The sequence below is a fragment of the Alternaria atra genome (assembly GCF_907166805.1).
Source record: "Alternaria atra isolate CS162 genome assembly, contig: 23, whole genome shotgun sequence".
NCBI lineage: Eukaryota > Fungi > Ascomycota > Dothideomycetes > Pleosporales > Pleosporaceae > Alternaria > Alternaria atra.
Window position 1 is genome coordinate 2,559,915 of NW_025091321.1, and position 16,110 is coordinate 2,576,024.

At 48.1% G+C, this 16,110-nt stretch overlaps 2 protein-coding genes across 2 annotated transcripts; both read left to right on the plus strand.

The window, feature by feature from the left end:
- Positions 1-10,312: 10,312 nt before the first annotated feature.
- Positions 10,313-10,969, plus strand: ALTATR162_LOCUS4425 (uncharacterized protein; the record flags this gene model as incomplete). The annotated part of the gene is made up of 1 exon (XM_043312036.1): positions 10,313-10,969. The coding sequence occupies one exon, from the start codon at positions 10,313-10,315 to the stop codon at positions 10,967-10,969; it is 657 nt and encodes a 218-aa protein (XP_043167971.1).
- Positions 10,970-11,773: 804 nt separating this feature from the next.
- On the plus strand, positions 11,774-12,417 carry ALTATR162_LOCUS4426 (uncharacterized protein; the record flags this gene model as incomplete). The annotated part of the gene is made up of 2 exons (XM_043312037.1): positions 11,774-12,241; positions 12,298-12,417. 2 exons carry the CDS (start codon positions 11,774-11,776, stop codon positions 12,415-12,417), a joined length of 588 nt encoding a protein of 195 aa, XP_043167972.1.
- Positions 12,418-16,110: the final 3,693 nt, after the last annotated feature.

Consider the following 16,110-nt stretch of genomic DNA (forward strand, 5'->3'; position numbering starts at 1 on the left):
GAACTAGCTAGTAAAGACTAAGCCTCTGTCCGACACTAGTGTGTTAGGCAGACCTATCTTTAGGAAACATTGCCGTAGTAAGATGTTAGCAACGCCCTAGGTAGTTATCGTCTTTGCTACGGGGAGGTAACGGACGTATTTTAAGAACCTGTCCACTAAGACAAGGATTACATTAAAAGTGTTTCCTTAATTATCTTGTAACTTTAGCAGGTTAGTAACGAAGTCTAAGGAGTAATGCTGCTATGCAGTATCTAGCACTAGTAGAGGGACAAGTTGCCCCTATAGCTTATGCCTGCAGATCTTGTTTAGCTAACAGGCAGCGCACCGCTAGATATATTTACTAACGTCGCGCTTCGCATGTAGCTACTAGTACTTTATTTTAAGGACAGTAACCGTCTTGTTAACGCTGTAGTGTCCGCCTATAGGATTATCGTAATTCCTTATAAGGAGGTTTGCGCGGAGTGCTGCGTCTTCGGGTATCTACACTTTCCCGTTCCTGCGTAAGATGCTAGTAGGGTTAACTTCCCACATATTGGCTGTCTTATTCGCCTCGCCCTCTGCTTAACGCGTTAGCGCTTTATTCCCGTAATAGGCCTAATTACGTTCCTAAACTAGTCTGATGTGTTAGAGTAGGAGGTCTAGGGGTTCTAGTGCAAAGGCGTTATCGCCTTGCGCAGCTTTATGCGCTAGGCTGTTTAGCAAGAGGTATTTGCTGTTAAGGCTTTAGAGGAGGCCTTAGGCTACATTAAATTTCTCTCCCCTAGCTTCGTAGGTTTCCTCCTTACACTAGCATTCTTTGCCTATAGGTTAAGTGCGAGGTAGGACGGGCAACTTATCGCTAGGGTCTAACAACGTGTTAGGGAATTCTAGCTCTAGAGCGAGTGTTCTGGATAGTTAACGGGACCGCTCTAGTCCTCTATTAGGGGGTTCGCTGCCCCGTACTTCTAGAGTAGTACTAGAAGCTATAGACATCTAGATAGTCTATATTCGAAGCTTTTGCTGGAGGGTTAGCAGCATAGCATCTTGCAGTGCTTTTTGCTCACTAACCTAGAGGCCTTGCGCGTAGTTAGGTCTCCTTAATAGGCCGTCCGCAGAGTTGTTAGCCCTAGGTTTATATTCAATTTTAAAATCGAACCTAGCTAGTTCTTCTGCCTAGCGCGCTTGCTTAAGGGAGAGTTCCTTCGTAGTTATAAAGTACCTTAGGTTGTTGTAATTAGAGAGTACCCAGATCGTAGACGGGGCATGTTCGAGGTAGTGCCGCCACGTCTTAAACAACTTAACTATCGCAGATAGTTCTTTGTCGTAGGTGTGCCACCTTAGTAACGGGCCGGTAAACTTCTTGCTCTAGAAGGCCACTAGTTTCTAGTACTTCTCTGTAGGGACATCTGTGTCCGTGGGTTAGAGGAGGATCGCTGCTATAGCGAAGTTAGATGCGTTAGTTAGCACTATTACTAGCTTAGTTAGGTCGAAGTGTTAGAGTACAGGGGCCTCCGTAAACTTCTATCGCAGTGTTCTAAAAGCCTCTTAGGCGTCCTTAGGCCATAACTAAGGGAGGTACTATTTAGTTGGCCCTTTGCGACTCTTCGCCTTTTTCTTCTAAACTTCTCCTACTTCAGGATTAGTACAGGGCGTTAGCGGTAATTAGGCGCGTGTTATAAGGTCTACTAGCGGGCGGACAATAGCAGAGTAATTATAGATAAACCGTCTGTAGAAGTTGCAGAACCCTAGGAAGACTTAGATGTCTTTATATCCTGTTAGTTCTAGCTATTCTTATATTGTCTGCACTCTCGCTAGGTCTATCACGACGCCGCCTAGGGTAACAATAAAGCCTAAGAACTCCACTGACTTCGTTAAGAAGGCGCACTTGCTCGCCTTGCAAAACAACCCCCATTAGACCAGTTAATCTAGCACCTCTTTAACGTGCTAGTCGTGTTCTGCCTTATTTCTAGAGTAGATGAGGATGTCGTCTAGGTATACTACGCAGGTACGGTTAACTAGGCCTCTAAGGGCTTAGTAGACATAGGACTAGAACGTTGCTAGGGCGTTCGCTAGACCGAACGGCATTACGTTGTACTCGTAATGCCCGTATCAGGTTTTAAAAGCTGTCTTCTATTTATCCCCCTCCTAGATCTAGAGCCTATAATAGGCGTCGCGAAGATCTAGCTTAGTGTAGATAGCAGCTTTTAACAACTAGTCTAACATCTCGCTAATAAGCAGGATAGGGTACTAGTCCTTAATCGTGACCTTGTTAAGGCCACGATAGTTAACGCACAATCGCATTGTACTATCTAACTTTAGGACGAAGAGGATAGGTGCTCTAACTAGCGACTTGCTAGGTCTAATCTATCCCTTCTCCTGCGCCGCAGCGAGGTATTCCCGTAGTATCTCCAGCTTCCTACTAGAGAGGTTGTATATTAGGAGGTTTAGGATCTTCTTCCCCTCCTCGATCTTTATCGCGTAATCGTATTCGCTGTTTAGGCAGACTATGCGTGTCTGCCGCTTGCTAAAGGCTAGCTATCTGTGATGTAGCTTGCTCAGGACGTGCTTTAGTTCTTTAGGATCTAGTTTATTGTCTGCTAGGTAGGATTCTAGTAGACTCTCCTCCCTATTAGGGAGAGAGCGGCCCTTGTGCGGAGGCACTGCGGCACGCTAAGGGTCTCTGTTAAATACTGCTGCTACAAGGCAGTAGGTAGCCTCCTTAGGGAGGCTAGCTAGATCTAGTGCGTTGGCGATGCACTTGTCAAGGTAGGCTTTTGTCCTGTCTACCTAGGTTTTGACCTAGAGGATGCCTTAACGGTCGTACTAGTTATTATCCCTAATCTTGTCACTGCTTAGTCCTAGCTGCGGGGTCGGAGTTTTAGGCGTGTGTTGCTTTTTAGCGTCCTTAAGCAGTTTCCTAACTTATTCTAAGATCGTTAAGCACGATAGTCCCCTAGGGTGTAGCACGTAGGCTCGTTCTCCCTTAGCAATGTCGTGTAGCAGGTCGCTAGCGTTAGTAATTTAGATTTAGTCTGTGTCGCCCTCAGGCTACTATTAGAACGTCCCCTTTAAGAAACAGATCTGTAGATTGGCATCGCGCAGCTATAGGTACCCTAAAACTATGTCGTACCCCTTGAAGTCTGCTGACCAGAATCTTTAGGGCCCTACGGTTTTAGGAGTGCCTTCGTCGTCGCTGCACTTAACAGTGACATTGTACGGTTTTTAAAGCTGTAGTTCCTAGTCGTCTAGGAACCCCGCCGTCGGGCGGGAATAAAACAGTAAGTGTTCTATCTTATAGCGTTGTACGGCTTAGAGGCTAATAATGTTAATCTTAGCTCTAGAGTTGTAAAGAGCTTAGAGAGGCACCGCGGTGCTGTTAGGGAGTTGTACCTCTACATCTACGGCGATGCGAAGCTGCCTCCCGTTAGAGTTCTTCCCTAGTAGCAATTAGGAGAGATTTGCGACTAGGGGTTAGCTTTTCCTAAGTCCTAGGGCTTATTAGATCTGCCCTAGTTGTCTTAGTTGCGCTGTTTCTAATAAGGTTAAGGTTGCTTACTGTCTTAACGGTCCTCTTGCTTATTAGTGTCGCGTCTACTATCGTGACTGCTGTTACAGCGACAATCTCTATACCCTTAGTTAGAGGAATATTAGGGGGTAAAGGGACGGTTACCCTTTGGCCTACTGTCGGAGCAGCCTAGGGAGGTTCGGCCTGGCTGTGTGGAAGGCTTACGATCTTGCCTCTTGCTACCTTAGTTAGTTTGGGCATTTAGACGCTTGCTTTAACGTCTGCTAAAGCTATCAAAGCTACCCTAGGATAGCGACGGGGCGATTACGGTACAATTAGCCGTCTCTGCGTTGCGCAGTGCTCGCTCGAAGTCTACCTAGGTGTAAATGGTCTCAAACCCGCCGTGCCGCTGCATTTTACGCCTTATAATGTCTAGGATCTTAGCCTAGACAAAGGCAATCTTAGCTTTATTATTATCCTTATTATCTAGTGTTTTAAAGAAGCTGCGTAGGAGCAAAGACTCCCTCTTACTAAGCTGTAGCAAGAAAGTGTTTACTAAATTAGTGTCCTTCTAGACGAAGTTAAAGAACTTAGTATAGTTATTATACTTTGTAAGGAGGGGATCTTAAACGAGGTTGCGCTCCTAGTTCTTAACCCAATCCTATCCCTTTAGTAGTCCGTCCCTAAACTGTTACATAAGGAGTTCTTAGTGCACTGAATAGGAGATAGTACCTAGGGCCTAAAGGGTCCTAGTATAGCTGTCCTCGTGAACGGCAGCTATCTTAAAGACGCCCTTAACGTCTCTAATCTATTAGTCTACCTGCTAAGGGGTAGCTAACTTGCTAGTGTCCCCTAGTTTAGGCTAAGGAGTGGCCGCATTTAGGGCCCTTAGTAGTTTAGATGCGTTATCTGTAGTGCTACTAGGTTTGCCTGTTGTCTCTCTAACGACTGCCTAAGCCGTAAGGAGGAGGTTAGTAGTAGCTACTCTTTCGCGGAGTCTTGCTAGGCGCTCTTTAGGTTCGCCTCTGTCTTTAGCTTCCTAAAGGGCGTTTGTTACTTAGGCTACCTAATCTTAGGTGCTAGCGGCTAGTGTCTAGGTATGCGACGGCCTATAGGTGGAGCTATAGGTTGCGCCGTTGTTGTTGTTGCCTATCCTATTATAGGAAGGTATAGTAGTACTAGACGCTGCAGCATTATCGTAGTGCATATGCGTAGTACGAAGCTCTATTGCTAACTAGGTGCGGTAGAGGGATAGATCCCCTGCTGCTAATTAATGCGATCTAATAGGTAAGGTGCTGCGCGCCTTCTTGTAGTTAAGTAAGGGGTTGCGCTAGGGCTGCCCTTCTTCGCTCTGAGGGGTCCCTAAAGGGTTTTTAGGGTTAGAGGCTTCCCCCTTAGAGGAGTCCTCGCTATTATCGCGACGGCCCTTAGGCTCGTTGCGGTAAACACCCTTAGGTGTCTCACGCTAGAGGAGTTCATCCTCTTGCGTGGTAGTTTCGCGTTGAGCCTGTTGCTTAGTCGCAGATTAATTAGCAACGCTGTGGTCCTAGTCTAGGGAGGTGTTAGTTGCCCGACGGGCAGCTTGCTTGCCTCGTGTATTGCGTAAAGAGCTCATCTTTTCGCGGCTTTAATAGGAACACTTATAGCAAAGTGTTTAAAATAGAGTAAAAAGGATATCTTAACGACTGTCCGTCCGACAAGGAGTGAGAAGGATTCGAATTGTGAGGAGTAGTTAGGCAGGCACTGAGATATCGGTATAGGCTTGTATTGAGACGAATCCTTGAGGAGCTATCAAGCCTCTCAGAGGGATGATATATACCTACGTCACGTGATTGTGGCTGGTGTGATCCGACGGTGCCCCGAAGGGTTCCTGGTGGCTCACTAGTCTGTGGCTGGAATCCTGTGGTGATGGAACATCGTGACACATCGGCCTGCGGGAACCTAACGACACCGGCTTCTAAATGTAACGCTATAGAGCCTACGTACCTAAAATTACGCCGGAATCTGGATATCTGAGCACTAACTAAAATAATACCCTAACTACATGGAGGGCTGAATGTCATTAGCGCCCTAGGATAGGATGTGAAGCTGTTCTAGGAATAGCACGATCAACTAAACGTAATACTGTGAGGGGTAGTTATAGGCAATAGTATTTGCTTTACACTACAAGAGAATAGTGGGGGAAAGCTCTGTATTACTACACTAGGTGGGGAGGTCGTGAGAATAATTCTTGCCCCTCTGCTAACGCGCGGGGCGCAGCTTATGAGCAGGTTTGGAGGCCAAGGCGATTACGAGAAAAGCAAATGTTGAGGCCATAATCGTCCCCCTCGTTCAGCCTCTGCTATCCCGTGTTACACTTAAAGCTTGATCCTTGCTTCGTCTGACGCGTCAGTACCCCTTCTTGCTACGTAGACTCTAGTAGCGGAACTCACCGCATGGGTCTAAACATTATTCTACTAGATAATCCAGTTACAACAGCTTTTATAGTAGCCCTACAGCCTCAGGTTGATTAGTGATCAGTCCGGCCGATTTCGCGCGTTTACTCACACAGAGCCTCATAAAGTGTCATCCTTCTCCTGCACAGCATCAAAGCACGCAATTAACATGGCTTTTGACATCCCCTACGACGACATATAGTTCTAAAAGTAGCGAGCTGCTATTCAGATGTGCGCAATCTGGAAAAAACTTGTTTCATATCTGAAGCAGAATGTACATGGGTAATGAGAGCATCATGCGTCGTGCCCCGCCGAGCTTCCTACCGCCTTCACAAAACGACCGTCCGCGCAATGTCTGATCGCAAAAGATCAACAGAAGGCGCCTCGTGCATTTTTCATCCATTATTGTAAGATTGTGCGGAGGCCCTGTCTGTTCATCGGTCGTCGCAACAGGGAGTTGAGCCCGGGGTTTATTACAGCGCGTCGGGAGATAAATAGGAACTTGAAGCGCGTATACAGTACGTTACGAAGTATTCTATGAATGTATGATGAAAACGTCTAGATGCGGCAGCAACGCTTTCAATTAGTCCCTCTCATCACTGTTCGACAGGCTATCCACGATCGAAGAGATGTGATGAGAGGTTTCCAAGACGCCATCTAATATGTCAGCACAATACCTCAAGGACCAAGCCATACACTCATAAAATATAGCCCCGTTTGCTAAACAATCGCTGAGTGATCACGATGATTAAAGGGTTGGAGCAACACGTTGCCGGCGGATGCAATCGGAGACAGCCTAGGCAAGACGGTAATCTCCTAGAGTCCACAAGATACGCCGGGTATCTTACCGCGTTAGGAACGTCGCCATACGAAGGATGGAGCGATTATCTTAACATCAGATAAAGGATCGTGCTTTATCAATTGCAGCATTTAGTGAAGCATGATGCGATGAGTAGGGCATATACTTTGCGGTGCAGCACGTCTTTGTGGAAGGTGTGAAAGGAACGCCAAGGCTTGGCCGAGTCGCATTAGGCAGGGGCAAGAACATAGCTGATTGTACACCGAGATGCGCCGAAGCGTGCGAACATGCCCTACGTTGCTCTCCCATTCGAGAAGGGCCGTATCGGTCATTGCGCCATTGCTCGTAGGCGAAGACCTGGTTGGACTCCTGAGCATAAAAAGCCCGCAGTTCCCTTCGACAGCATAGAACATCCGCCCCAACTCAAGATCGATAACTGAAGCCCCGAACTTTCAAGCGGATAGACCAGATCCAGGAACATGGCGCCTTCTGAGTTGTACAAGCATGGTCTGCTCGGAATGCTTTGCCTTGCGCCGGCAGACGGGTCACTGGCCTTATACTCCATGCTGGTACATATCGACACTACATGGAGACGTCGCATTATCCCATGGGCGCTTCGACACGTACAGTACCCTTTGCGACATCGTACAACCGTAGACCGAAAGCCGAGCTCGCAGCTCGTCCGTCTCAAGCCCTTTAGCCACTTCTGGTCTTGTGCTCTAATTGGATGCTGTAGTGGACACACCGACTACGTTCATGGGTAACCTTTGACTGGACCTATGTGTTTGACAACACGAGTATATCCGGCCAATGGATGCGATGCCACCGGGAGGTCCCAAAGTATCCTAGGCTGCTGATTGGCTTGAGTCGGTCCGTTGTACGAGGTATGTCCTGCGACGACGGCAAACGACACGCACGTCCGTACATGTCGACATTGACAGAAGGCCGAGAGCACATTCGTTGTTCTTACAATATACAGCGGACGCCCTTCATGTTTCTTGCTGTGGTATACCTGCTTTCTCAACGTTCCTGGGCTCGCCACAACGCGCTGGTCTCAGGGCTTGTAGTACTGCGTTGTACAATCGAGTGACGACTTAGTGAAAGTCAGTACAACTAGCAGCGTACCCGGAAACTTCCAATAAGCCTTCACACATGGTTGATATAAGTTGTAGTAGCTGCGCTCAAGTCTCTAGACACGGCGCACCACGGTCGCCCAAGTCAGGTACCGCGCCCGATACCTTCCTGGTTGCCACATCTTGAAACCATAGATGCCTTGCGCATATTTTGGATTACCAAAGCTCGGTCAGGATGTTGCATGTCGCTATTGCACCTTCGCGGTACGGCCAAAGCACACAAGATATCGTCACCCCAGCGCGCCCGTCGCTCAGTGTCGCACCACTAAAGAAGCTGCGCGCGAACTGGCTGCTCAGGACAGAACCTGAGAGAGAAGACTTCAGATATTAGAGTTATGGTTGTGCTTGACGAGCGTCGCGGCGGCTGTCACCCTTCAGAAGCAAAGTGCAACCAGAGCTTCGGGATGCTCGTCTCCGGCTAACTGGACCCGTCGACCGTGCTCATGTTCAAGTAGAGGGCGAGGTAACCTTCCAACAATTATGTAACGCCTTACGACTTGTTATTCTATGAGCATCTGGAACCGCGCAACCTAGCACTTTCATTCTCACAACGATAGATGTTTAAAATACCTCTCAAAGGGTACTTGCTGAGCCTGCACATTTTACACAACAAACATGGATGCTAATACCTTGGCAGCGGAAAAGTCCACATGATTGGATGAGCCGACATGCATGCGGTGAGACCAAGACGAGCATACACGAACGGCAAGGAAGGCAACAGACGTGAGAGACGGGTGCAATTAACGCGATTGACACGACTGATACGACCCGCACGACTGGGACGATCCTCGCAATTAAGGTCAGACTTGTACACGGACTAAGATTCTCGAGAGTATTCTCTATACTTCGAGACACTCTTTATTGTATGACTGGGCTCTACGTGCTGACTCCTGACCTATATGATGGTATGGCGGCCTCAATGGCTATCGACCCTACCAGATCTCTACTACGATCCGTCCCTCACTTTCTTTCTTTTGCCCTCGGTGTCTGGAAGACTCTTCAAGACAAAATGCTGCTCCGTATGCCCACATCTGACGCTTCATGAATAATGCGCCCACATCGATCCCCACGGTACCAAATAGAGGCCCTCGTCAGGTCCAAGTGCACAATCCTCTCTCAGAGCCCAAATGTCAGTGCAGTGAGGCCGGATACCGAGGATTCTACGAACCCTGTCGTTTCTAAAGTCTGAATCCAGGATATGATCTTGCCCGCCATCACTTTCCCATAGCCTCGTCTACCCACTTTGCCTCCCCCTGATACCTAAGCGGTAGCGGCTCTGCGATAGATTAGCTCCCCTCGCCTGTTCCAACTGGTCATTACTATGTTCAAGTCAACAATGTATCATCTGGGCCAACGAACAGTTCTCAAGGATATCTTCCATCCAGTCGCGAGTCGAGGCATCTGATTAGCAAGGACATGCCCGTTGATCATGTGCATCTGAACCACGAGGTGGCGAATATCTGCCGCTCAACATGTACTGCAGCATTCAACAGAGGTAGGAATGGCTTTGAATATAAAGGAGTGCGCTGTCCGTTCGCATGCCCATGTTAGTGCTATCGTGCAGAGGCTGCATTTGGTCATGATTGTAGCGTTTAACGTTTGCGCCACAAGTCATTAGCATAGCAGTGCTAGCAGCGTTAGACTCACCCGCTATCTAGTCTAACAAATAGCTTTTGCGACAGTAATGCGTGCTATTTTCAGCTAGTTTTCTAACGGACATTTGCAGTACGCATAAGTCTAAGAACCGTCTCACTACTAGAAGGTACCTCAGTGGGCTGGAAGTGTAATTTGATATCAATCTACTATACTAGGCTACTAGGAAGCTTTGTTCTTACGCCGCTAACTACGTATGTAGAGGTAGAGGACCAGTGTTTATAGCTATATATTCTCTACTCTTTAGTATAAAGGACTACTATTTGACTACTAGCAGAGTTAGGGACTACTTGGCGTTTGTTAGGTTTCTTAGAAGTAGTAGTTATTTTCTTAATTATAGTTGCTTCTATCTTAAGATGTAGAAGAACTCCCTAATTTTGTTAAGAGTTATTTAGGTAGGCTGCTGCTGCAACGAGCTACAGATAGGTTATTGTTGCGATAGTCAACTCTAGGATGCTAGGAAAGGTTGCGTGCAACTGGATGTGCCGTTGGGAGGAGAGTGCTTCGCGAAAGTGGATGTTGAGGAAAGCGGTTGGAAGTGGTACAAGAAGGCGTCAATCAGTCGACATGAGGTCTAACGTGGAATCGTAAGCTTGTAGGCATGCACAACGTGTAGCTTTAGGCATGTACAACGTGGGTAGTTGCAGCTTTGAAGAAACCCGGTGTATTTGTTTACTGTGCAGGTATCGTAAACCTGCTCTTTGTCAACCACCGACGGATTGACCAGCGCCAAAAAAAAACAGCCACTTTCGCATCGTATCCGCTATAACAACGTGCAATCCTCTAGTAAACTGCAAACTTCGCCACCATGAACGACCTCGGTGCAGCAAAACACGCGTCCATAAAAATCTGGGGAGCATCCAACTACACTAATCTGATGAGCCTCAAATACATCCTCAACACGAACTTCCCCGTAACCTCAGGCGCACGGGCGGAGTACATGCGGCGATGTGATCGACTTCTCGAGAAAGCCAATCTGGATGCTCGATGGGAGACGGCATCAAAACAGCTAGGTAAGACTAGTGGAGAGCTCTTCGGTGACAAAAAGCCGGACTGGGACGATCCATTACCTGAGTGCCTTTGGAATGGAGGCACGGGACTATGCACTGCGTACGCAATAGCAGCGAACCAGTCATCACATATCGGCGGCAGCTACAACGAATACAAAGGGAAGCATCGAAATGCTACCAAGATCAATATCGCAAACAATTCCGCCGTAGTCATCGATTCTGGCCGAGGAGAAGCGTTTCAGCTAGAGGCTGAAGAGACAAGAGGGGATTGGAACAATGCCGCGGGCAAAGTCTCTTGGAAAGAGATGAATCCCATCGAAGTCGCATCACATGAAGAGGCGATGAGGCTTTGCCTCGATCAACTGTATCGTAAGGGACGGTATATCCTCATTCTGCACCGAAAACCAATCATGGAAAGCCAAGGCCAGTTTGGTTCTGCAACTATGTTCTCTTGATTGCATCGAGCTTTCAGGCTCCAAGAGCCCGCTCCAGACAAAACTGTCTCAATTCGGTACGTTTCCTTCGATGGCGGTAGTTTGGAAGACAAAGAGATGTGTTATAAAGTGGTCTCCGGACATATGATGTCGCTTCGTTCTCCTTCGGGAGATGTAAGAGAGCGCCTCTTCGCGGAGGTCATGGAGATCTTCGCGCAGGCATTAAGCCTCTGGGGAAACCCAAGATTGTCTCTTGCTGAAATGATAATCGACGATGGTAAGGTTCTTCGTGAATGGCCGAGCCCCAAGTTCGACGAAGTATGAATATGCTTCGAATAAGGATAGTACAGCATTTTAGTATACAGATAGAGACAGATACCAGAAAGCCGGATGCGCAACAGTTTCATACCGCGAAAGGACTTTTCGTATAAAAATCGCTTTGCTTATCTGCTCTTTAAACAGATGCATGTTGAGAGTGTAGAAAGATCGAGAGATTCTAGATGCAGCGAACCGAGCATATATACACTCTTACATACCAGGTGGTAGGCATAGCTCCTTCAAGCCAAGACGTCGAAGATATGGTTCGCTGAGATAGCTCTGAATTTATGGTTCGGGTTGAGAATCTTCCGGAAAGAGAACCACGGTTCGACATCGGGAAGGAAAGTCTCAACCTAAACCAAGTGAGTGCTCCTACCTCCATGGATCTACCTGTAACCCTGCCATATATGACACTGTATCACACAAGAACACCCACATACAAAGACAAACACGCACGCGCACGCGCACACCCACACACCGATACGTACACTGCCCACAGCCTCCAACATGACATCTTCGCAACAGCCGCCTCGGCCTTCGTATGACCCTGAAGATCCCGCAACATACCAGCGACTAGGAGTCCCCGTACCAGTTTTGCTTCGAATTCGAGAGCTACAAGCCTACAAGGATTGGGTAGAAGATGGCGGACTAGATAGATTCGCGACGGCGTATGGCGTCAGGCCTGACTTCATTTACCACCTCTCCGATACCAAGCCTGCGGTGGTTTGGGCATTCTACATGGAGCTCGAGGCTGTGCCTGGTCTAGAGACTATAATGAAGCCAACTTCAAGGGCTGATATGGCTTGCATGCCCATCTCGACTGCGTTACAACTGATACAAGAGACAGAAAACGGCTGGAGCAGCGAAGAGGAGGCCGATAATGAAGATAATAAGGGGCGCACGGAGATCGAAGAGGAGCTGCAAGGTAGCGAAGAAGAGGGGGTTGAGGCGGTCACTCTCGATCAGCACAAGGACGTGAGTTGCAAGACTCAGTCCTAGCATCCTGAGAGAGAGAACTGAAATGTGTTAAGGCGCAGGACGAATCCGAAGAGGACCTGATGCTTCTGGGCGCGAATCGCGCATATCTCTCCTCGCCTTCCCGCATCCGTAGCATCTGGAGTAGCCCCATGAAGCGAGGCCTCGCCGCTTAGGCGCAGAGCAGTCCCATGAAGTGCAACAAGAAGGAATATCGCTTTGGGCGGCGAGATCTACGGATACGTTGGCGGTGGCTGAGGTGATTCCAACTGGTGAAGTATCTCTTTAGCAATGCAGCAATTCTGGATGGTGGCTGCAAGAGGTGTGACTTCCCAGCCCAAGCTTTCGGACTGATACACAAGCTCATCCGTAGTTGGAGGCAACATTGAATGAGTATTGAAATACATACTGTGTCCTGTGGTTGCTTCTGCGGCTTGGACGCCTTCGACATTATTCTTGACACCTTCTTCAATATTGTGAACTAGAAAAATGCCGCATACGGCGGAGCTGAAGCGACAGCCGTCTATCACGTTTTTGTGGTATTTTAGTATTCGTAGAAAGTAATCGAAAGCGTTGTTCGACGTCGATATCGACGCTTGCGCTATGATGGTCGCTTCACGGACCATTGTACCAAAGCTATGGGGCCATATTACTATATGCGTCTCAAAGTGAAGATGAAAACCACGTGCGGTTCCTCTTTGCCTGGATTATGAGAAGAAAACAAATATTGAACGAAGGAGCATATCCAGCCAGCATGGACCGAACTCGAAGTCATCAACATGCCCAGGAAGATTTGCTGGTCAATGCAAACCACTTTTCCAGTCGCTCTGAAACTTGATAATCTCCGTCATCACTTTCACTTTCTCGTTTCGTTGTCGGGTATCGGTGCTTTGACCTGGCCACAGATATCTCGGGACCGGGGCCTGGTTTGTATAGCAACGTTTATTGGTTTGTTGTTTGGGGAACGGTCTGATTGTATGGCTTTGGTGGTAGTTATCTAAACACAAAGATCGAGCCCCTCCTAACAGACAAGCATATCTTGACTAACTTAGCTTGTGACTAGAAACAGAAAGCGCCGCCCCCCCTAAATTTAGATTCACGTTAGTTATCTAGGCATTCTATAAGATAGTTTACGCTATTCGTGTAACCTCTAAAGAAAAGTGTACTTACGTTTGGACAAACAACAAGACTAGGACATCTTAGGTTGCGATACACTTGAACATCCTGTACAAAACATGTTAGCTATAAGATCTAACAGCGTATAATAAGAACTAAAAAGAGCTAACAGAATTAACGGGCACTTACAGCTCCGCAGAAGGCTGGTGAATCTCCGCAATCATCGTGAATGGTACCAGATTGGCGCTTTTCGAATTTAAGTGCGCTATCCTGGGAGGACAATAATGGGCTAGCAACCGCGAAGCCTAGTAGTGTTGAGATAAAAATTGCAATCTTCATTCTTAATGTTACGTTTAACAGAGGAAGAAGATAATATGTTCTTCTCTAGAGTTAGGGAAGGTTGTTAGCTTCGTTTATATGCTTGCCTGCGTCTTGTCACCAGCACGTTCAACTAATCAATACTGTGAGAATAATATGGCTTCGGCGACTACGAACGGGTGCAATACGGAGGTTGATGCAACGCCAAGACCGTAGTATGACAGTTACAAGGAGGTAGCTTGAGCGGACTGTAATACGAGTCTGCTTGCAGAATCCGCTATTATCAGTACGCTGAGCACTCTCGCTCGATACTATTAGCTCTGCGAAATCCTCACACAAGGATCTTGCAGAGCCCTCTCAGACCTGAGAAAAGGCTAAGAGGATCTCTTCAGCCAAGACCAAAGGGAAGCCGCCCAGATCCGGCCGGCACTGCCCGAAGGAGTATTCTGTGACGTCTATCCCTATGCGACGAAACACCCTGTGTGTCGAGAACGACCAATCGGATCGCTAAGATTGCGCACTTGTCTTCGACCCTCGCGATCCGATTACTGCTGAACATCGCTAAATATTCAGCAGTACTCTCGTATTCTCAGGAGGTGTAAAGCATTACAGTAATGCGAACGCTAGAAGGCGATGTCTAGCATTTGCGGCTTTGATTGTGTGGCTTCACCAGATAGGACTGTTCCGTTTCCGGAGTAGCGTTCTCGGTATGAGCCACGCATCGTTACAGGATACCGCCCGTAAACTCCTCAAGAACTATTCCAACAATAGCACGAGAATATTAGCGCTGTCGGCACTGCAAGAACCAGCAGTTGATTGCTCTTTCTCTCGCTGTAAAGTCGTTTACAAACGAGCTTAAACGCATCTGCGTGTGAGTCGCTCAAGCCGGGAGCCTCGACTTAGTCGGCGGTCTTTCGGTAGCTTTGTCGTGTCGCCGGCGTGCACTAAAACGTGCATGTCTCCGACGATCGCTCCGCGATCCGATGGCAGTACTCAACAGTAAGCTGCGATTTGCTTCTCTGCCGTTAGTATCCAGTGCTTTTAGAGCAGGCATCTACTTACCCTACGCTACTCAGGTCAATAGGCGAAGCCGTAGACCCAGTCCAGTGCGTCTCCGGAGGACTTGGTGAAGGGTATAAGAATTATTGGGTTAGGTTCTCTATTCTCTTTCGAGGCAAGGGCTGTTACCGCTTACTGGCGACCACACGGTTCAGTGGGTGGCAGGTTGAACACAATGTTTACCAGGAAGTTAACGATGTCGTCGTGGAAGCAATGGCTCACAAGTTCACAACGAAGTCCCACGTCCAGATACTCCATCTTGACTGCTCGAATTCTACAGTTTCATTTGCAGCTGATCTTCATCGCTTTCGATATCTGTCTCATTGACAGTCACATGGCACTCTGTGTATCTAGCACGCTCATCGTATGTGACCATACTCTCGATTCCTGTTGCAACATCCAACATACCAGGAGCGAATACTGTGGCAATAGATTCGAGGAGTGCTTGGCCTGCTGCCACGGGAACATCGATCCGCTGCCGCCCCGTGATCTCTGCTGCAGCAGCAGCTCCTTCTGGTGAAGCATTTTCTTCTCCGTTTCTATCTGAAGAGCTCTCATGCCCCCCTCTTTCTCCATTGCCTCCGTTTCCTGATTCCTTTTTTTTTGGCGTATGTATTCACCTTTGCATGTACAGTTTGCAAGTCTATTTTCCCCCTGTTGTCGTGCAGGGCTTCAGCTATCATACTTGCAGAGTAAATCTGCTCTAGCAATCGATCGGATGGAAGGTTCGCTGCGCCATGATCTCGCCATATTTAGCGGCGCCTTCTCTGTTCGTCCATCTTAGATGGCCACAGCATCATAAAGATACCCAATGAGGTACTATGAGTTTGCGGCTTGGGTGTACATGGTCAGTCATAAGGTCTCCGAAAAGACAGCGCACGGTGCTAACTAACCTCAGCCTAAGGAACTGGGCCCTATCTTCTTTCAACTTCTCATGCTTACACCAGCGCACGACGCGGCATGACACAACGTGACTCGACAACCATCCACGATGTGCCTATTACGGAAAGGAACTGATCTGGACGAATACATACAAGGCGACGGCAGTTCAGGCGCTTCGTTTCACGACGGTCTTGCCGATCACTGGAGTTCGGTTCCCTACAGTCGCAGCTTGGACAGCGCAAGGAGACGTAGACAATGATACAGTGGGGCGCTCCCAATGGGGCATCGTGGGTATTTTTGCAGCGAGCCTGGCTGGCTGGCCACAGGGCAAATGCGAACACCAGCCTCCGTCTTGGGGGGCCTACAACTTTTGCGAGCGATCAAGCTCATCAAAACTGCGATAGCACCGCACCGCCACCCAGAAAGCATAACCGCCCTCCCTCCACACTACAACGACGCCAAGCTACGTTGATACCTCTGCGATCACCACCGCT